The 21,828-nt window shown below is 59.0% G+C and overlaps 2 protein-coding genes across 2 annotated transcripts; both read right to left on the bottom strand.

The window, feature by feature from the left end:
• Positions 1 to 1,406: 1,406 nt before the first annotated feature.
• Positions 1,407 to 17,461, bottom strand: TCF25 (transcription factor 25). The gene is made up of 18 exons (XM_041400798.1): positions 17,256 to 17,461; positions 16,175 to 16,369; positions 14,717 to 14,791; positions 13,077 to 13,198; positions 12,395 to 12,460; positions 11,177 to 11,259; positions 10,626 to 10,756; positions 7,755 to 7,854; positions 7,377 to 7,470; positions 6,470 to 6,562; positions 5,883 to 5,988; positions 5,412 to 5,571; positions 4,142 to 4,229; positions 3,416 to 3,574; positions 2,734 to 2,824; positions 2,470 to 2,549; positions 1,781 to 1,853; positions 1,407 to 1,645 (listed from the first exon to the last, which is right to left on the bottom strand). Exons 1-18 carry the CDS (start codon positions 17,439 to 17,441, stop codon positions 1,484 to 1,486), a joined length of 2,064 nt encoding a protein of 687 aa, XP_041256732.1. The 5' UTR covers positions 17,442 to 17,461; the 3' UTR covers positions 1,407 to 1,483.
• An 828-nt stretch (positions 17,462 to 18,289) lies between these two features.
• SPIRE2 (spire type actin nucleation factor 2) lies at positions 18,290 to 21,664 on the bottom strand. The gene is made up of 13 exons (XM_041400799.1): positions 21,305 to 21,664; positions 20,959 to 21,039; positions 20,717 to 20,881; positions 20,550 to 20,636; positions 20,332 to 20,440; positions 20,086 to 20,255; positions 19,855 to 20,005; positions 19,608 to 19,741; positions 19,215 to 19,349; positions 19,071 to 19,138; positions 18,924 to 18,951; positions 18,590 to 18,705; positions 18,290 to 18,506 (listed from the first exon to the last, which is right to left on the bottom strand). Exons 1-13 carry the CDS (start codon positions 21,662 to 21,664, stop codon positions 18,290 to 18,292), a joined length of 1,821 nt encoding a protein of 606 aa, XP_041256733.1.
• Between the last annotated feature and the right edge of the window lie 164 nt (positions 21,665 to 21,828).

The raw sequence follows: 21,828 nt of genomic DNA, 5'->3' as shown, positions 1-21,828 counted from the left end.
ACCGTGTGCCCAGGGGTCTCAAATGCCCTGGGGTGGTCCATACACCCCAGGGACGCTGCCATAGGGGTCCTCTGTGTCCTTTGGGACTGTGCACCTTAGGGTCCCCACACGTCCTGAGGTCCTGTGTCACTGGGGGGACCCCAGAACCCTGGAGGCCTGCATATCTTGAGAGGTCCCCCGTGCCCTGCAGGCCTGTGTCCTATGGAGGTCAGTGTGGGACTCTTGCCTTGAGGGGTCCCATCTGCTGTGGGGGTCATCCACACCCCCTGAGCTATCCACGAGCCTTAGGGACCCACGGGACCCTCTGCACTGCACGCTGTCCCACGCATTGGCACTGGGAGGGTGCCACGGCCACGGCCCCAGGGAAGACGTTGTACAACGGGGCGGGCATGGGACGCGATAGGAATCGTCAAAGGCACGGTTAAATGGGACGCTGCCGAGCCCGGCGCCGGAGGGAGCCCAGGCAGGCTGTGGGGACAGGGCCCATCTGACCGTCATGTGCCTTCGCTCCGTGTTGATGCCTGGAGCCGCGCGGCTGCCAAAGAGCCATTCACAGCTCCACGGGCAGGCTGATCCCACGGTTATCCACTTCCGCTGGGAAGCCCTTCCCTCTGGCAGGCATGAAAATGGCTCAGCTGCACACACTGGGCATGGGGTCCCAGGCTGCCCCAGTGCCGAATTATGGGGATGGGATCCCATGGGATTTGGATATACCAGTGGGGAATGGAGGCAGGGCGGGCTGGCTTGAGACTCGGGGTCTGCACACCGAGCCCAGCTACATCCCCCCGGGAGGCAATACAGCAGCAACAGGGATTTATTCCATGTATTCACCATTACTCAGCAAAAAAAGGGAAAAAAGCTTTACGGGAACAAGGATGAGTTAAGGTTTGACTGTGGCTTACCTCGCTCCTTGCTCTAGGTGAAGGTGAGAGAATAAAGGATAGACAAACAAAGAAGGGGGGAAAGATTTCTTCTCCAAACATAATTAAAAGCTGCTCCATGCACAATTCTAGTGGCACAGGGGACTCTCAGACCTTTGGAAGGCTCAGTGTAGTGAGGGTGCAGAGTGTTTTGTGGAGGGAAGGAAGCTCCAGGCTATGGGAAGCACAAAGGAGCTGAAGAAGAGGGCAGTAAAACCCCTCTGGGAATTAAGGACAAGGGCCAGGAGAACAGGGAGGGGAATAGGATGGAAATTGTGTGTAGAGGAGGCCAGAAGGGGACTAAGCTGCCATGGGGACAAGGGACAGCTGCTGTTGATTAGCTTGGACATGCTCAGACAGCCCCCGTTCCCTTTGAGAGAGGGGCCCTGGACAAGGCCCTTGGCTGTGGCTTCAGCCCCCCTCCCTGGATGGACACCATGCCACGGATGCAGCCCCCTGCTCAGAACAGCCCATTCCCACAGCGAGTCCATCTGTGTGACTTTATTGGAGTGCGACACAAACCGGGGGGTGACGCCGGAGGGGCTGGGGAGGGACACCCCGGCTCAATCCCAGTCGCCGTCGCCCTCGGGATTGTCCTCGCGGGGGGGCTCCTGGAACTGGATGTTGGCCAGCATGTCCCGCATGGCCGCCATCAGCCTGTTCACCCCCTGGTTGAGGTCCTGCGCCGCCCCGGCCTCGTCGTCCCCGTCGTGCCGGATGTCCCCCTAGGAGAGAGCAGCACTGTGGTGGCAGGGACGGGGACAGTGGTGCCAAACCAGCAGCAGGCTGTTGCCAGCAGCGGCTCCTGGAGCAGGAACACCACGGGGGAGCGGTGCACCCAAATCCCAGCGTGCACTCACCTGCAAGTTAAAATTTGGCAACAGCGAGCGGAAGAAGAGGGATAAAGTGCTTTCGTTGGAGGGATGGCTCGTCCTGCAAGACACAAGTGGCACCATGGTGAAGGTACAGCTCAGTTTGTGACTCCTCACTGGGATGTGGGCGGTGCTGGGAGAACCATGGTGCTGCTGGAACCAGCCCTGAGGGAGGGAACTGAATTCCAATGAATTCAGGCAACTCTGAGCAAACCAGTCACTAAGAGCACAACCAAGGGCAGGTTGGAAGGGGCTTGGAGCAGCCTGGTCTACTGGAAAAGGTCCCTGCCCATTGCAGGGGGTAGAATGAGATGAGCTTTAAGGTCTTTTGAACCCAAACCATTCCAGGATTCCATGATCCTACCAGCTCTGCTCTGAGTGGATTGGTGTGGAACACACACATGGCATCACCCCAACGTCAGGACTGGCTGTATTTAAATTTCCATTTACCCCCAACCCTCCCAGTCAGCCGTGGCCTGGGTTTTCCCTGGCTTTTGCCCTGTGGCTGGGAATGACCACTGTGGGAAGCAGCAGGACCAGTCCAGCCTGTAGCTGTGCCTGCCTGGAGCACCACAGCTCTTCCTCTGCCAAGGAGGAGGATGCCAGCACCGAGTGCCCGCGCGCAGCCTGGCCTGGGGCTGAGGGAACACGGCCGGCTGTGCCAGCGCAGGTGGTACCTTTCTGGTCGGGTGTAGGAAACAATGGAATCCAGAGGAGGGAGGGGGTCAAACCCCATCACTGGCTGGGAGGTCACCTCCTGCAGGGAGAAGAGAAAGGAGGGATGAGGGAGAAAGGAAGGAATGAAGGCTGTGCATCCAGCAGCAGCAAACATGGGCACCCACAGAAGCCATGGGTGACGGGCTTAGGACCAGCCCAGCAGGGACACAAATGCCACCACAACACGTGCAGCCACAGCCCCTGTGGCCCATCAGGCCCCTCACCAGAGGCAGGGCTGCCGTGGCCTCCTTCATCTCCGAGAGGATGATGTGCCTGTAGATGTTCCTGGGAGCGCTCTGGTACCGGATCTTCCTCCTGAGGCGGGGAGGGGACAGAGCAGTGAGCCCTGAGCAGGCACATTCCCATTTCTGCTGCTCCAGGCGCAGTGTCAGCAGCTTCCCTGGCTCTGGGGGACAAGGCCATATTGGATGGAGCTGGCTTAGAGCAAGCCAAAGGGGGTGGGAGCTGCTGAGCTCTGGAGAAAGAGCAGAGAGCTCAGGAATGAGCAGATTGACCTTGGTTTAGGACACCTGAGAGCTCTCTCCTGTTTCTCAGCACTGGGAAGTGTTTCTAAGCTCTCACCTGCCCTGTGTGGCTATCCCTGCCCTTCCAGGCCATCCCTCCACCCTCTCCAGGATGTTTCCAGGGTACAGGTGACAGCCAAGCCTGGGGAAGGCAGCGCAGGATATGCAGTGCAGGTTCAGCTCTACATTCCCATTTGTGAAAAGCATGGAAGAGCCACTGCCTTCCTGGCCCTATGCTGTGACCTTCAGCATCAGACCAGCAGCTGTGGGGTTCTGAGCCTGCCCCAGACACTGGAACTGCTGCTGCCCAGGACAGACCCTCTGTCCCATTTTGTCCCCTGTCCCTGGCACAGGAACCCTGCCCTCCACCCTCTGTGCTCACTTGTGCTCAGCCTCCTGCACCAGCGCGTCCTGGGCGTCCACCATGCGCAGAACCTCGTGGACGTGGGGCTCCAGCCAGGCCATGACAGCCGGGTCCTTCCACAGGGCGTGTGTCCTGCCCACGTACAGGGATGTCAGCTGGTTCAGGGCGGGCGACTGGCTACGGGAGATGGCTGTTACTCACGGCACCCTCCTCCTCCTCCTGCTCCTCACAGGATGGCGAGGGCTCAGCTCTGCGCCGGCCTTCGGCGTGGGAACACGAGAGGACTCGCAGGCTCCTGCCTGGATGTTGCCATCCACTTCACCATCCAGAACTTCTGCCTCCATCTATTTTTAGGCTAAGCAGAGCCATGAAATGAGGGAACGCTGCCCTGGCCCGAGGGAGAGCCTTCGCACGCTGAGGAAGACCACGTGTCAAGGGAACGCAGACTGGTTGGAGACAGCCTGCCCTGGCAGGACACGCAGGTCACTCTCCCTCCCTGCACACACCACCAGGCTCTGGGGTGAACTTCTGACCCGTCCACCTTGAGCTGAGGTGGGTCTGTCAGCCCCATCCAGAGGCCATTATGGAAATCCATTATCAAAAGGATTATCAAATGAGGCATTACCAAATGAGCCTACTCAGGGAACCCAAACAAGCTCCTCCATCAGCAGTCTGAGCATGCAAGATCCCCGCCGCCGGCAAAATCGATCCCTTCCCTTTGCTGAGAACATCTCCAGGCCTTACCTGATCTGGGCATTCAGCCCAAAGAAGGGGTGGGAGGCGACCCTGGCATCGGGCTGCACGCTGCAGTGATCCAACAGCGGCATCAGAACTGCAAGACAAAGGCAGAGAACTCGTCTGGAGCTGCAGTGAGGAGCAGTGTGGGATGAGGTCACCCTCCACTCCTCAGGGCCAGAACCCCCTGGGGCACCAACGAGGACACAAGGAGGGGGTGAGGACACTGCTGGTCCCTGTGCTCACAAGGGCATTATTTCAGTCACCCCAACGAGCAGCCTAAAAGGTGTTTCCAGCCCCCACAAGCTGAACCTCTGTTGGAGAGCTGGTTCTTCCTGCTGCACACACCCTCCCTTGGGCCTGAGGGCTGTGTGCTCCTTTCATGGACAGCAGCACCCACAGGATGAAAGGGAGAGTGATGGGCACCCATGGGGAGAGCACATCCAAAACAGAGCTGTGCCTTGGAGGGAGAGCCAAGGAGACTGGCTTGTCCTTGCTCTGGGCAGCCCTGAGGAGGTGAGACATCTCCCTGCTCCAATATTCCAGCTCTCACCCTCCCCCAGCCTGCTCACCCCTGACCATTGCTGGTGGAGGAGCATCAACTGCTCTGGGGAGGGAGGACAGAATCAGGGAATGACAGAACTGAAAGGTTGGAAAAGCCTTTAAGATCATTGATCCCAACCACTCCTGCAGCACTCCCAAGACCATCCCAACCCATGTCCTCAGGTGCCATGTCCACATGGCTTGTAAGTCCCTCCAGGGTTGGGGACTCCCAGCTGGACAACACTTCTGGGAAAGGAATTGTTCCAAATACCAAACTTTGAGGCTGTTTCCTTTTATCCTGTCCCTGCTCCCTGGGAGCAGAGCCTGCCCCCCTGGCTGTCCCCTCCTGTCAGGGAGCTGTGCAGGACCAGAAGGTTCCCCCTGAGCCTCCTTTTCTCCAGGCTGAGCCCCCCGGCTGTCTCAGCTGCTCCTGATGCTCCAGCCCCTTCCGCAGCTCCGTTCCCTGTCCCGGACACACTCCAGCCCCCCAGTGTCTGTGTTGGGGTGAGGAGCCAGAACTGCACTCTCCCCACCACCCTGGGCACTGCCGTTCTGCCCGACCGCTCCCGCTCTGACTCAGGGCTCCCTCCTCAAAGGCCCTTGGCAAATTCCTGCCTCTGCATCAGCCTGCCCGGAATCCAGTCCCGCCTGCCGGGAACACAGTCCCGGCTGTCCCAGAGGAGGACAGTGACAAAGCCCTCACCGAGGATGGCCTCACCGGAGGGGACAGACTCACCGCTTGGGAACATGATGAGCGCGAGCTGGATGAGCCGGGCCGCTCGCTCCCGGGCCTGGCTGCGCTCCAGCTCCGGGCGCTCTTCCTGCTGGCTCAGGAAGAAATAGGCCAGTGGCACCGAGAAGGCAAAATTGGGCAGCTGAGAGAGATTCCGGTGACTCTGCAGGATCGGGGAGAGAGGTACCGAGGAGTGATGCTGTGCAGCAGAGCTGGGCTGTGCGGGGTCGGGGCTCTGCCTGCTGGGGTTAAGTGAGCTCCCAGCCGCTGGCTCGGTGCCCCCACAGCTGAGTGAGCAATTTGGAGTTCTCACAACTATTTGCAGGACCCAAGGATTACAGGAACCAACAGCCCAGCCTTCATGGATCATTCCAATTCCGCTGGGATGGCAGCTGGGCTGTGAGATCCCCTCCAAGGGGCTCACCTGGTGGGGAGCACCCCAGGCACCCATCCCCTCACGTGCTGGCCACTCACCTCCCACTCCTGGAAGAGGCGGGTCAGGAAGGTGTATTCCCGGGCCCGCAGGGACAGGAAGTCAATCAGCAGCAGCACACAGAGTGGGTCATTCTCAGGATCAAGGCTTGGGAGCAGGGCGAGAGAACAAACTCGGTGTCACAACAGCTGAGAGAGCTGCCCTGATTTCTGAGTCAAGCAGCCTCTCCCTGTGACATCCAGTGACTCGGCAAGTGGAGAGAAAAGGAACACGGCTGCTCCCACATGGCCAGCGGGATGACACAGTGGTGCTCTGTGTCCCTAGAGAGGGGACAGTCCCCTGCCACCGCCCAGGAGGAGGATCAGTGGCCACAAACTGAGTGGGCTGAAGCCACTGCCATACTTTGCTCTGCTGAGCCTCCAAACTCAGCCACAGTTTGGCAGTGACAGGCCACGCAGGGCCTCTCCTCACCCATCACCGCTCCATGGGCACCAGCACATCCCCAGCACAGATCCATGCAGCTCTAAGGGGTGGGAATGAGCCCACACCAAGCCCAGGAGCAGCAGAACCTGTCTGTGGTGACTGTCCCCCCAAACCCAGACACTCCACCCTCGGAGGAGGCTCCTACCTCAGGATGAGCTTGCAGAACTCCAGGGCTGTGCGGGGACAGCCCCTCTTCTCCAGGAACATCAGGTGCTTGAAGAGAGCCAGGAAGAAAGCCCTGCATGGGAACAGCAGCAGGACTTAGAGGCCAGATTTGGAAAGTATTTTGTGCCACTCAAAATAGGGGACACAGTTCACCACGAGCTCCACATCCCTAAGCATCACACTGTGGTGTGGCATGGGGTGCCACAGACCCCCCATGCTCTCATGTCTTGTTTTTGTTATCTTTTTGTGCAAGAACAGGGACAGAAAACTCACAAACTGCTCTGGAGACTGGAACTAAGACAACTAAATCCCCCAAGTCCACATCCTGCCTTGTGCCAGGGGTGTGGGGTCAGTGACACAGAATGGGGAGGCCCAACACCTGAACTGGTGATACAGGTCACTGATGGCACAAAAGTATGTCAGCCAGAGGAGCTGAAATGTGAGCACCCTCCAGGTAGAGCAGTTTGGGAGAGATGGCTTGGGTCAGCTGACTGGAAAATTCCCAGAATAAAGTCACCTTTCCCAGCAGCTGCAGAGCTGGAGTTACATAAAGATCCAGGCTGGGAGGAGTGTGAGTGCTGGGGGTGATGGCTGGAAACACACAGCAAGGATTTTTGTGACCATTTTGGGCTAAGGGGTACTAATGGCAGGAGAAGGATATGACAGGGAGGGACAGTTCCTACTGCAGGAAGACATCCCTGGGGAAAAGGGATGCTTTGTGCAGAAGCTTCCATGCACGAGCTGTCTGTGCTCCAGCACCATCCCAGGAATCCCCAGCAGAAAGGGACACTCAGGGGGCTCCCTGGATGAGCAGCAGTGGTGACTCTGGGTGGCTGTGGCCAAAGGGGCTCCAGCTGAGCCCCCCTCACCCCCTCAGCCCTGCTCACCGGTTCTCTGGGCGCCGGTAGTCCAGCCTGCAGGTCCCGCTGGTGAGGCTGAACACGGGGTGGAAGGCGCACTCCAGGCTGTACAGTGCCCGCTCTGGGGACAGCAAGGTCAGTGTCAGGGACAGGACAGGGACACCAGCCCAGCACAGCACTGCCCAGCACTCGGTTTAGCCCAAAAGACAGGAAACCAGCTCATTCCCAGCCCAGGCAGACACCAAGTTACTTCACACTGTGGTGGCAACAGGTACCAGGGCAGCGAGCACTTCCACGTTAGATCACGCTCTGGGTGGGAAGAGGAACCATTCTGGGATTGAGGTGGGTCCAGGAAAAGCCAAGCTCCTGCCCCTGCCAGGGAAGGACTCCTCACCTCACGCTTACCTATGAGATCCCGGGCCATCTCCTGGTCCTCCTGCATGCGGCACACGTCGCTGAGCTGCAGGAGGGAGTCCACGTGGTAGGGGTTCATCTGGAGCAGCAGCTGCACAAGGGCATTGCAAAGACTCTGTGTCACCACCAGCGGCTCAGGAATTTGGTCACTGACCCAGGTACCTTCCAGCAGCCAGCTGTGTGACACACAATGCCAAGAGCTCCCTCAATCCCACCCTGCCAGATCCATCCCCAAGCTGGAAGGGCACAGGGAGTCCTGTCCCCACCACGTGCAGGATGGGAGCCCTCAAAGGCAGCCTCCCTTGGGCAGCTCCCTCCCAGCTTTTCCAGCAGAGGCCATGCCAGGCTTTGCTCATCTTCACTGTCCTCCTCCAGATCCCTCCCAGCTCCTCCATTTCCTTGGAAAGGAGAGAATGAAATGCAGGCACTGTTACAGGTTTGGGGCTTTTTATCTATCCCTCAACAGCTGTGAACATTCGATCAGGTTTTGCATTCTCTGGATACTGAGAGGACATTTGGACACATCTCTTACAAATCCAGGAATCAGCAATAGTCATGGGTAATAATAATAATAAATAAATATTTATTCCAGGTTTCAGAAGAGAAGTTTAATCTAAAAGGTTTCTCAATTCACTAATTATATTACAAATAGGCTTTTCTCAAGTACCTAAAACCTCAGTTCAACAAAAAATACTGAAGCTACAAATCTTCTCACAGTTTAGTTTGGGGATTTTTTTTCCTCCTGAAACCGAAAAAATAAAGCTTCCAAAGCTCCAAAAGTTTCCATCTGCAGGGTGGGGACCTGTGGGACCACCAACAGCACAAAGGCTGGATGTTCCAGGCTGGCCTAGCCCAGCCTGGAGCCACTTGCCTGATGCTTAACCTCTTCCTCAAGGGGTAAAACTCTTTAGCTCCTTTCCAGTCCATTTTTTTGGGGGGACATGGAGCACTGTGATGGGAAAAAGCCAAGAAAAGGTCACCAAGGGTGACCTTTGGACCTACCAGCAAGTGCAGAAAAAACACTCACTGAACAAGAGGCTCCCCAAAAGTAATGTTTTATGTGCTGAAACCACAGCAACAAGACAGAGCTGGGCTCCAGCTATGCCAGGACTGTGGTGGCCATGGACAAACTTTCTGGAATTGCCAAATCCACCTGTTAAATCTCACCTTGACAGAAAAAGGGAAGACTTCAACCTGTACAAATGTCCTCAAATTTAGCCTGATCCCCTAAGAGAGTCAGAGCTTTCAGATTAAAACACCATGGAAAGCCTGTCCTGTGTGTGGGGGACTGAGCTTGAGCTGTCCTTGGGACACTCACTGCTGCACAGGAATTACCTTGGCTCACTTAATCCAAATCCCTCAATCCAGGCAGAACTGCTGAGCTGGAGAGAGCCCCACGGCCCTGAGCCGAGGGTGGGAAAGCAGAAGGAAGTAAACTTTATTTAGCAGACAATGGGCTCTTTAAAGAACATCTCCAGGGCATGAATCCCAGCTCATGTGGCCAGACCTTTCAGAGAAACATCCCTCAGTTATGGTTTAGTTGGGTGCAGAGCAATTTTGCTGTTGCTTATCACTCCAAACTATAAATGTTACCATACAGCTTAATGAGCTCGGACACGCATGAAGGACTCCCAACACAAAAGCCTGCTTTGCTGAAATACCAAGAAAAGACACATTTTTCATCCTTGCAGGAGTTTATAAATAGAACAGCTGTTAGTTTGGATTGCCAGTTCACGATGGGTTTATACAATATTCCTCCTTTCCCAGCTAAGAGCTGAGACAAGGGGGCTTTGTTCCCACCCTTCCAGCCAAACGGACAGTTCCTGTGGGTTCCTCTCTCAGAAGGTGACCTGGCACGTGCTTGGCAGAGCCACCAAGGCCAGGCCACCAGCCACCAGACCCTCCTCTGCACCAAGGAGGGCACTGGTTAGCAAGGTGACAGCACAGCTCAGCACTCAGTGCTGCCTCACCCCACACAGAGGGACACAGGGCTCTACAGCCCAAACAAGACTGGAAATAAATAATCCAAGGCTCTGCAGAGGGATCTGGACAGGATGGATCAAGAGGATGAGGCCAGAGGGATGAAGGTCAACATGGTGACATGCTGGGTCCTGCCTGTGGGTCACACCAACCCCATGAATGAAACAGGCTGGGGGAAAAGTGGCTGGAAAAGAACCTGGGGGTGCAGGAGACAGTGGATGGACGTGATCCCTGGTGGGCACCTGGCCTGTGTCAGCAATGGTGTGGCCACAGCAGCAGGACAGTGCTCATCCCCTGTGCTGGCACTGCTGGGGCACTTCCAGCCCTGGGGTCAGTTCTGGGCCCCTCGCCCCAACACAAACATCAAGGGGCTGGAGCATCTCCAGGGAAGGGCAATGGAGCTGGAAAAGGGTCTGGAGCAGCAGAAACAGCAGAGGGAGCTGGGGTGGGGGCCTCAGCTTGGAGAAAAGGAGGCTCAGAGGGACCTTCTGGCTCTGCACAACTCCCTGACAGAAGGGGACAGCCATAGGGCAGGCTCTGCTCCCAGGGAACAGGGACAGGACAAGAGGAAACAGCTTCAAGCTGTGGCAGAGGAGATTCAGGTGGAATATTTGGGACAATTCCTTCCCCATAAGTGTTACCCAGCCCTGGCCCCAGTCTGCCCAGAGCAGGGGTGAATTCCCCATCCTTGAAGGGGATTTTAAAAGGCATGCAGATGTGGCACCTGGGGACAAGGGTTGGAGTGGCCTTGGCAGTGCTGGGGGAACAGCTGGCTTAGAGGCTTTTCCAACCCAAAGGATTCCACTGGAATGCACCAGCCCAGCTTCCCAGGGCAAGGGGCTGCAGGAGCACAGCAGGAACAGCACGACCAACCCAACGTACCACGATGTTGTTGGGGTCCATGGACTCCACAGCGTCCAGGAACTTGAACTGGACCTGCTGGTACTCACGGTGGTGCTCGAAGGTGAAGTGCTGCACCCCCCTCCGCGTGTCCAGCAGCTGCATGGTGATACCTGCAGGGTGCAGGGGAGACCTGGCTACCCAAGAGAACCTCCTCTGCTCTCCCACAGCAACACTGGGTTCAGAGACACACGTGTTTTTGGACACTCACAGAGAATTCCACTCTTTTCCCCCCCTCTCAGGAGTTCAAGTCTCAAACCCACCCAAAAAGCCCAGTCTGCTCATTCTTCTCAGGGATACTTCTCATTATCCAGCAATTCTGCTGCAAAGATGGAAGCACCCATGCCCTGCTACCTCCAAAAGAGGGGGAAACAAACCCAAATCATAAGGTACAACTCCACAGAGCTCTCTGTTGAGGCAGGAGGTGTATTTCCACCTGAGGAGCAGGTCCCTCTTAGATTCCATTCCCTGAGCAGCATCCATGTCACATGGGCCAAGGGCCAAGAGGGCAGGAGCAGCCCCAAAAGCCTCACCTGTCTTGCTGTAGCGTGGCCAGGTGTTCTTGGGAGCTGTCAGCCACATGCTGCGGACGTACTGCCGCTGCCTCTGCCTCGGCCTGGGGAGGGGAACACACAGCTCACAGCTTCTCTGCACTGACAGCACGAGGAGGATGAAACCATGCCAGAGGGAAAAATGAGATCCAATTTCTTCCCCACAGAGCTCTGTGCCCAGAGCTCTGTTTGCCTCCAAGACACAACACACCTGTGCTCAGGCTTTGCCTTATGTGCACCATCTAGGCCAGCCAGTGCCTCCAGCATCTCCACTTCCAGAGCTTCTCTCCCTGTTTTTATCCCTGCCAAACCCTTAGCTGCCTCTGTGCTTCAAACAGCTTCCCAGGTCCAATTAGGAGAGCCCCACTTCCCTCTGACTCATCTCTCTTCCCAGCAGGCCCTTCAAATGTCCACTGGATTAGTTTAAGTTGTACCCAAAAATGCAGTTTATTGGCTCAGGAGCAGCTCAGGATCAAGGCTCCTCTGAGGGAATCATGCCTCCTCAGAAAGGGATCACAGACTATCCTGAGGTGGAAAAGACCCCATGGATTATTAAGTCCAACGCCTGGCCCTGCACAGGACAATCCCAAGGGACTGCAGTTTCTTCCTCAAGTACCAAATGCTCTTCCACAGACTCTCTCCCTCCTTCCACCTGCACTGCTCCAAGCTCAGGCCATTCTTGGTTTTCCAAGCAGCTCATGGAAGTGGGGATTTTGTGGATGACAGTGAGCACGTGCAGTGGATAAATGCACACATCACACCCAGGGAGCAACAGGCTCCCTGGGCCCCTGGATACAAGGGGCACGAGATGCTGAAAGTATTCAGGGTTCACTTTCTGTTCAGAGGCTCTGGAATGGCAACAAGGGACAAACGGTGGAGAAACACACAAGATCTCTGTGCCTGCTCTCTGTGAACTTGAGTGAAAGGACTTTGAAGGGTGATTTGGAAATAAATGAGAGGGGAAGGGAGCAAAAGAAAAGGCAAATGCCAGTAAAAGCTTGGAGAAGTCTTTCCCCACCTTGTACATATCACAGAAAATATTCCTCTGTCCCAAGAAACAACTACTAAATGAGCAACACATCCTGAGCCTGGGATTACCTGTCCAGGTGTGGCACTGGAGACTCCATGAGCCCTGCCAAGTGCAGGATAGACACACCTCCTCAGATTTGGAAAGGGTTTAAAACCAAATTGTGGACTAACCTCTGGTCCCCGAGCACAGCACGAGCCCCAAAGTATCTCTTCAACTCATTCTCTGGATTCAAGTTTCTGAGAAGGTGGAAAGAAGAAAGAAAAGCCCCATCAGTTAAAAAGTGCCACACTCAAGTCTCTCCATCAACACCCAGCACACCAAAGTGCCTCTGGAAAACCCCCAAACTGTCAGCACTCCTCACTGATCAGACACAGCATGGAGAAAGGAGACTGAAACTGCCATCATTGGAAGGGAAAGCCCTGCTCCATGGACAGGCTTTCTTCCTGCCCCGCTCCAGAGCTGGGGAATACTGCTGCTGCCCTCTCCAGGGCAGCTGGAGCCTTAGCTGGGATCTTCCCGGGAGAAGCCAGGGCTTGGGAGCACAAGTGAATCCCATGGCAAGCTTTACACACCAGGGCTACTGGCACCTCTGCCGAGGTTCTGAGGCTGGAAGGTCCCTTTGGAATCTGGTCCTGCCACCACTGCAAGCAGGCCTGGCAGCAGAGAATCCCCGCCGGAAGCAAACACAGCTCCCAGAGGAGCAGAGGGGGCAGGGGTGTGCGCAACCATCCCAACCCTTTCAATCCAGGTGCAGAGCTCCTGGCCAGCTCACACTGGGAAGGCCCCAGGTCCGTTCCTCAGGGAGCAGCTATCCCCCAGAGCGAGGCCAGAGCCGGGGGGAGCCAGCAGTACCTGTGCTCCACGTAGAGCAGAGGCCGGCTGTCGGCGGGGACCCCGCCCTGGCTCTGCGGGGCCAGCCTGGGCTCCTCCATCCTCTCCAGGAGGCTCTCGATGTCCTCCAGGTCGTTGTCCTCCTTAAGAAAGGCAAAGCCAAGGCATCTGTTACAGGCTGAGTCACAGCAGCCTGCAGGTCACCCAGCACAGATCACGCCCGGCTGCCTCCCTCGGTGAGGGGCTGTGGCTCTTCAGAGAATCCCAGAATGGTTTAGGTTGGGAGGGACCTTAAAGCTCATCTCATTCCATGTCCCATGGGCAGGGACACCTCCCACTATCCCAGGGTGATCCAAGCCCTGTCCAGCCTGGCCTTGGACACTTCCAGGGATCCAGGGCCAGGCACAGCTGCTCTGGGCACCCTGTGCCAGGGCATCACCACTCTCCTCACAGGGAAGAATTTTGTCCCAATATTCCGTCTAACCCTGCCCTCTGCTAGTGGGAAGACATTTTCCCTTGTCCTGACACTTCAGGCCCTATTTAAATATCTAAAATATTTAAATAACCAGCCTTCACCCTCTACTGTCCATGGAAAAACCAAGTTACTAAGCTGTGAGCCTCATGATAAGGTCTCAAACACTCACATGACTTTAATCCAAGTCTCCCCTTCCCCATTTTCCAACCACCCCAGGAATCCATCCAGCTACTCACATCCAACAGTTATATAACACTTTAACCCTGATTTCCCTCCATTTTCCCCCAACAAACAACAAGTGACACATTTCTTACGTGCCTGTTTCACATCCTCCTCATGATGTCCATGGGTGGAACACAGAATTCCATTCAGGACACCCAAGCAGCACTGCCAGGCTGCCTTTTCAAGCTAAATTTAGTCCCTGTGCATGGAAGTGCTGGAACAGAGGCTGTATTATCCCTCTTTGGCAAACCCAACTGCCTGGGTCTGGGTGTCCCCCCAGCCTCCAGCTGGCACATGTCCCTCTGCTGCTCAGTATTCCTGGATTGGGACAGGAAACAGGCTCTCCAGGAGGGTTCTCCACCTCAGAAACTCACTCCTGAGTGGCATTCCCAGGGAGGAGGTGGCAGCTGGGTGCTGGCCCTGCTGTCATGGCTTAGCCATTCACTCCAGAATCCGGTGGCTCAGGATGCTGAGGAAAGAATCTCCCTGGAATGAACAGGAATGTTGGACTCCACAGTCTGGGAGGTCTTTTCCAACCTTGAGGATTCTGTAATTCCATGGACAGCTCAGACTCAAAGCTCAGCAGAAAACCAGCTGCCACCTGAACCTCACTCCTACTGAATTAAGGAGATCCACGACTTTAATCCATCTGCTACTTCCAGCTCTGGGGTCCCCAGCACTGGTCTCCCTACCCATGGCAGGGGATGGAATGAGGTGAGCTTTAAGGTCCCTTCCAATCTAAACCATTCCAGGATTCTACGATCCTAAAGAGGCTTCTTTAACTTTAAAATTTGAAATGGCTTTTTTTTTGCCTAGACACGATCCTAAAGAGGCTTCTTTAAAATTTGAAATGGCTTTTTTTTTGCCTAGAGTCTCTCTTACAGTCACCTCAGAATTCCCACTTTGCCAGCCCCACTGGAGGAACCAGCCTGGTTCCTGACCCAGGACACACACACAGACATACCATAGTCTCTCCTGCTGAATTTTTCTTGGTTTTCCTTTTCTTTTTTTTCTTCCGTGGCTTGTTACTTGTTGCCAACTGCAAAGACAAAAGGAAGAGCTGTCAGCATTCCCTGGGGTGCCAGCTCCATGGCAAGAAGAGCATTTCCCACAGGGATCAGCACACTGAGGGTCCTTAAAAGAAACCAAAATTCACCCTTGAGTGTTTGTTAGTGGGAGGAAATCAAGACACATGGAGAAAATGGAGGAAAACACCAAAGATTCACAAAGAGTTAAACCCCAGCTGACTTTCACATCAATGTCTGAGGCTAAAAAATCAGGAGAGAAACAACTTTAGCTGTGTATGGTGTGGAGGAAATGCTTCAGCCTCCCTCAGTCCCCAGGATAAGCTGCATTTCTGCTTTTCCAGGGTGCAGGACAGTTCCCAATTTCACTCCCATTTCCACAGAAATCAACACCTGACAAAGGCCCCAGTGCCAGGGTGCCTCTCCCCACAGATGCAGCTGCTTCAGCTCAGGATGTTGGCTGGGGGCATTCCCTACCCTGACTGGCACAGCTGGCAAGCACATTTCCAGGGTATAGCAAGGGATCACAGCATCATGGAATGGTTTGGGGTGGAAGTGAAATTTATCCAGTTCCTACCCCCTGTCTAAGCAGGGACACCTTCCACTAGACCAGGCTGCTCCAAGCCTTGTCCTGGCCCTACCCCAGGGCCAGGGGGTAGCAGCAGCTCCCTGCCCAGGGCTGCCATGTCCTACCTGGAGCTCTGGGAGCAGCCACAGGTGTGTCCTGCAGTGCTGGCACAGCAAACTCACCAGGTCAGGACCCCTGGAGCCACTGCTCACACAGGGACACATGACCCAGAGCACTCACAGCCCCTGGGCTGGCAGAGGCCACCGGCACAGCTGGAATGCACAGACAGTGGACTTTGCTCCTCTGCCACCCAAACCAGGGACACAAACCCCAAATGCACAGCAAACAAGTGAAACCGAGGGCCAACCCCCTGTTCTCCCCCAGCCCTCTTCTCTGGTGAGATCTGGGCAGGCCTTGCCATGGGAAATTGTTAATTAAATGCCCCTTTCCTTACAAAATCCTGCAAGGAGACACTTCTGGGCTGATACAGACCACAGGAGGAACCTTGACATCCAATGACAACAAATCACTAAAGGCAAGAAGTGGTTCAGTTCAGCTTCACTGCTGTTTCAGTGCTCAGCTCACACTGCTTGAAGTCCTCACATCCCCCGTTCCAAAACAAATGCCTCCCTGAGACCACTCCTCCCTGGCCTGACCTCAGTGCTCATGTGGACACAGCACAACACCTTCCTCAGGTGCCTCCTCTCTGCAGCTGGAAAATCCCTCTGGATCCCACACACAGCCCCCAGCACCAAGGTGCTCACCCTCCCCAGATGTGAGCTCCCAGGCTGAGGCTGTGTCCCTGCCCTGCATCCCTGGCAGCAGTTACCGTTCTGTCTGGCTGCTGGGCCTCCTGCCCCTCTCTGTGTCCATCACCATCTGCCTCCAAAGGGGTCACAGCCCCCTCCTTGCTCCTGTCCCTGCTCCCCTGGGGGCTCCCTGCCGCCGTGTCCTGCTCGCCGAGCCGGGTGTCTGGTCGCTCCTCTTCAGCCACCAGCTCATCCTCCGACTCCTCAGCTGGGATCTGCAAACACAGGCACAAGCTGCAGGCACAGAATGCCCCACGGATCTGCTCCAACGCTCCTCCTGCACACAGATGGAGGTTTGGACACCCCTCGTGTCCAGCGTGTCACCCAGCAGCTGCCCGGACAGTCCGGACAGGGAGGGGAGCACAGGACCCCCACGGTGTGTCCCCTCACCCCACGGACTCTGCTCTTCCCCTGGAAGAGCTTCCAAACCCAGCCTTGCCTCTGCTCACACAGCCAGGCCTTGGGGAAGGCCAGGGAATGGCTGGGGCTGCAGGAGGTGTCTGGAGAGCAGGACGGGGCTGTGCCACCCCAAGGACCCAGCAGTGCCACCAGGGCCCATGTGACATCCAGCACTGGGATCCTGCAGTGCTGGGAAGGTGGCAGGGATGTTGCTAAAAACATTTTCACCAGTCCAGCTCTGACGACACCCAAACCCAGCCTCCCCAGGCCTCTCTCCCATTTCCTCCCAGCCCAGCCCCAGTTGCTGCCCCCCACCCTTCCCACTCAGCACCCAGACCGATCACCCCCACCCCAAACACTGACCCCAAATCACTGCCGTGCACACTGTCACCTCTGCCACCCCCACTGTGAGCCCCCCTCCGTCACTGCCCCCCTCCAGTCACCCCCAAAGCCCGTCAGCCTCTGCCGCAGGTCACTGTCACTCCAGCCACGCCAGTGACTGTCACCTCAGCTGTCCCCCAAGCAGGTGTCCCCAGCAATGTCCCCGACTGCCCACCCAGCTGTCACCCCCAGTCACTGCGCCCCGGTTATCCGCCCAGGAACTGTCCCCCAGATGCCCCCCCAGTCACTGTCCCCCAGTCCCTGCCACCCCAGCCGTCCCCAGCCGCTGCACCCGGGGCCCCCCGGCTTTGCCCCCCTCACCAGCTCGAAGCGGTTGCTGACGCCGGCGCGGGACGTCCCGCGGAGCCCCTTCCCGGAAGCTGGCGGCGGCCCCCCTTCCCGGGCGTGCTCAGGGCCCGGGTCGAGGCCGAGGCCGAGCTCGCCCAGCCCCGGCCCCTCCTGGCCCCGCTGCTCCCCCCGCAGCCGCCTCAGGGCCCGGCGAGACATCGCCCCCGCCCGCTCCGCGCCTGCGCCCACACTGCGCCTGCGCGCCCGCCGCGCGCCGGCCCCGCCCACTCCCGCCGCGCACATCCATTGGCTGATGCTAAGCAGGCCACGCCCCTTCCGCGCCGCGATCTTTGTCGCGCTCCGCGCGTGAGATGTGTCCCGGAGCGGGGACGCGGAACGGGACACGGGGCACGGCCCCGGGACACGGCTGGGGACCGAGGGACGGGCTGGGAGCGCGCAGGGAGTGGGGAGCTGGGCGTGGGAATGGGGAGCTGGGCGTGGGAATGGGGAGCGGGGTGTTCCCGCGGTGCTGTGCGGGGTCACGGGTGGGCACAGCCCCGCGGGGAGGAGGGATGGCGGTGGGAGATGCGCACGCTGAAACGGAGTGTCCCCATCCCCGGTCCCCTCACAGCCCGCAGCACCCTTCACCCCGCTCCCCGTCCACTCAGGAGCAGCCACGCGGCCCCAGGGCAGCCCAGCGGTTTATTATGGAGGGGACGTACAGAACAGCCATGCCAGCCCAGGGCACCGGGCACCCCGGCACAGCCAGGGCTTGGCACAGAAGCGGGGCCGGGGGGCGAACGCAGGGGCTGCGGGTGTCCCACAGCAGGATCCATCCCCCAAGAGCTGCCCCGCAGCGGGATCCGTCCTCCCGGGGGCTGCGCGTGTCCCACAGCAGGATCCATCCCCTCGGGGGCCGGTGGCACAGAGGGATGATGGCAGGGACAGCGGGAGCGGCTCCTTTTGCCCCTCGGTCCATAATGTATATAAATATAGAAGCTGTGTGTATCCATCCTATGTATATATGTACATCGGGGCGCTGTGCCGGGGCAGCCCCGCGGGGACCGTCACTTGAGCCACGCGTCGCTGTAGAGGGAGCGCGCCTTGGCGTGGCGCCGGGACGCGGCGCTGGCGTTGAGCACGGCCACGCTGCGGCGGCTGGAGCTCACCACGTCCGTCACGAAGCCGGCGCAGTCGGAGCACACGTCGCGCAGCACCGAGCCCTGGGCGTAGATGTGGGGGAATTCCTCCTCCACCCGGCGCCAGCACGGCCCCGACAGCGAGCTGCGGCACAGGGCAACCCCGTCAGCCCCCGCCGGAGGAGGAGGAGGAGGAGGAGGGGAGCGGGAGGAAGGCTCGGGACTCACTGGAAGGGCTCCCTCCGGCGCAGCGGCGGGGCTTTGGGCAGCAGCGAGCCTGGCAGGCTCTCGAAGCCCAGCGCGTAGACGGGGATGTGAGCCAGCTTCTTGGAAGGCATCTTCATCTGCGGAATGCGGGAGTCAGGGCGGGACAGCGACAGGGACAGGGATGGGATAGGACACGGCTGGGATAGGGATAGGGCACACAGGCGTGGGGATGGCTCAGAGATAGGTACAGTGACAAGGCGGGACAGGAGTGGAGTGGGATGGGGCAGGGACAGGGAGAAGACGGGGCAGGAGAGGGGCAGGGACACAGTGGCACTGCCCAGAGCCTGTCCCTTACCTTTAGACTGCAGGAGCTACAGACAGACCTGGGGACACAGAGAGAGGTGGGTGAGAGGGCCCATTGTGGGGACCCTGCTGCTGCCCTCCCAGCCCCGTGACACGGCACAGCATGGCACAGCTTGGCACAGTTCGGCACAGTGCTCACCGCTTGCAGAAGAAACACGACGTGGGCCAGGAGAAGAGAGGAAACTTGGCCCTGCAGCAGCAGCAGACCTGTGGGCAGAGCAGGGTGAGCTGAGGGTGGGGACACGTGGCTCCCAGTCCGTCCAGCCCCCATCCCCATTCCCACCTTCCCTCTCCGCAGGCTGCTGTAGAGCTCCTTGCTCTGCAGGAACTTCTCCATCTCAGCCTTGACCAGCACCCTGCGCACGTTGATCATCTCCTCCACAGTCAGGGCCAGGCTCTCCACAGGGTGGCTGAACTCCTGTGGGACAGCAGGGCATGTCACACTGCACTGTGGCACAGGGCACGGTCCAGAGCACTCCTGTGCCAGGGCAGAGCCTCTGAACGTGGGCAGAGCACCCCTGGCACAGGCAGAGCATCCCAGAAGAGGCAGAGTATCTCTGGCACGAGGACCCACCCAGCCACCATGTGTCCTCGAGCCAGGCTGCCATGTGCCCACGGTCATGTTTGCCTGGTGTCCCCAGCCCCAGTGCTCCCAGCTGGTGTCCCCAGAACCCACCAGCCAGAGGTGCTTGGAGCTGCCGGCAGGGCCAGCGCTGGATCCATCCTCTGGCCTCTCCTCCACGGCGCCGAGGGCAGCCCGGGGCAGTGCTGGGCCATCTGGCAGCGGGTGGCAGCTGGCAGGGACGGAGCCTGCAGGGAGGGACAGGGAGGCCGTGGCAAGGACGTGTTGCCTGGTGCCACCACCGCTGACAGGCATGGCACAGACCCCCTGGAGACAGGCTCATGGGGACCCCCGGCAGTACCTGAGCGGGGCCGGGGCTCGGGCTGCAGTGGCTCTGGGTCCCTGGGCACAGCCTGGTCACCTCCCAGCTGGCTCTGCAGCTGCGCCAGGTCCTGCTCCGAGAAGGAGCGATCCCGCTTCAGCGCCACCTCCGTGGCCGGAGAGTCCTCGTCCTGCAAGGCCATGGGCACCGTGGCACCAAGGGCACGCCGGCACCCCCCGTGCGTCCCCACCTCTGCAGGTTCTCCCTTGCCTCGGAGAGGTTCATCTCCTCCATCTCGGCCAGGGTGGGCGCCTTGAGCAGGACGCGTGGCCGTGGGCGCGCAGGCACGGCGCTGGCCGGGCACCGGGACAGCTCGAGGCAGGAGCTGGAGCTCAGGCGGCCGGCGCAGGCGTGTGGGATGCAGGGCAAGGAGCTGTATCCTGCGGAGGGACAGGCTCAGCGCCGTGGGGATGGGCACACAGGTGACACAGCACAGCGGGGAGGGGACATCGGTACCTTTCTGCTCCACGGGCCGGAGCTTCCGCTCCTGCCTGATCTCCTCCAGGATCTTCTCGTGGAGCGTCCTCTGCTTCTGGGGCAGCGGCCGCAGCCGCCGCTCTGATGCCTGTGGGATGCACGGATGGGACCCCAGGCGTGGCCATGGCTCAGGAATGGCACTCATGGGACCCACCAACACTGTCATGCCAGGGAGGTGGCCCGGTGCTGGCACTCACCTGCTTCAGTGGGGGCCGGGAGCGGATGAAGTCCAGTATGAGCTCGTGGGCATCTTTCTTCACCCGGGGGGGGATGTCTCCATCCACCTGGGGAGGGCAGGGGGTCAGTGCTGGGCTGGAGAGTGGCAGGATGGAGGGTGAGGGGCTGGCACGGTGGCCACGCTCACCATGACCTTGCGGAGTTTGTAGTTGCGGGCGCGGATGTCCTGCATGAGCATCTCGAAGGGCGTGAGCTGGTACTCGGTGGGCAGAGGGTTGAACTGCTTCTCCTGCACCTTCTTCAGCTTCACACCGTGCCGCAGCTCCCGCATCAGCTGCACCCAGAGCCGGGCCTGGGGGGACACACGGACACGGGGTCAGCACCCAGCCCTGCCCAGCGCAGCCCCCGTGCCCTGCCACGCTGCCGCACCCAGTCTGTGTTGCGCAGGTTCCCCAGCTCCGCCGCCGGCCGCTCCTCCTCTTCCTCATCCTCCTTCAGCTTCTGCAGTAGCTGTTGAGGCACAAGATGCTGTCACCTTGTCCTGGTGGCGCTGAAGGTCCAGCCAGGACTGTGCCAAGGGGCTGCAGCACTGAGGTGCACCCCAATTCCTGATTCCCAGCCAGCATAGCAGTCTGGGAGAGCCTGCACGGCCAAACACCGGCACCAGCAGCCCTGGCTGGGATGGGCAGAGGGGGCACCGCAGCCTCCCCAGTCCATTGTCCCTGCTGGCAGTTTCCTGGGCAGGGCCGTGGTGGCGGCGGGCACCCTCGCTCACCTCCTTGGCGTCGCGGATCTTGGCGAGGAAGGCCATGAGCTCCACGGTCTCTGCGAAGAGGGCTCGGCACACAGCCTGGTAGTGCGCGGGGGCGCCGGCGGGGTCGGCCAGGCGGGCGGCGCAGCAGCGCATGGCCTGGCCGAAGGTGCGCACGGAGCGGGGCGGCCCCTCGCCCCCCTCCTCCTCCTCATCCTGCCCCCCATAGCCCTCGTCGGCCGTGGCGCAGCCGCTGTCCTCCGAGTCGCTGTTGGTCATCAGGTCGATGAGCTGCTCCAGGCGCGGGCTCAGCTCCCGCTCCTCGTTCTCGTCCAGTCCCCAGTCCAGCGCCCGGTACACGGCAAAGCCCAGCGACTGCACCATCTGCGGGGGACAGCAGGCTACCTGGCACCAGCTGTCCCCGGCCCCTCCTTGGTGCTGGGTCCCGTCCCAGTGACCCCCGGGTGAGGGGGCCAGGCGGCCGTGCCCAGCCCATAGCGGGCTGCGACGGCAGACGGGGCAGGTCACCGGCCCCCACGTACCTGGGC

The sequence above is a fragment of the Onychostruthus taczanowskii genome, unplaced genomic scaffold (assembly GCF_017590055.1).
Source record: "Onychostruthus taczanowskii isolate IOZ18803 unplaced genomic scaffold, ASM1759005v1 scaffold18, whole genome shotgun sequence".
NCBI lineage: Eukaryota > Metazoa > Chordata > Aves > Passeriformes > Passeridae > Onychostruthus > Onychostruthus taczanowskii.
The sequence above is the reverse complement of the archived record's forward strand: the minus strand, read 5'-3'. Positions and strand labels throughout refer to the sequence as shown.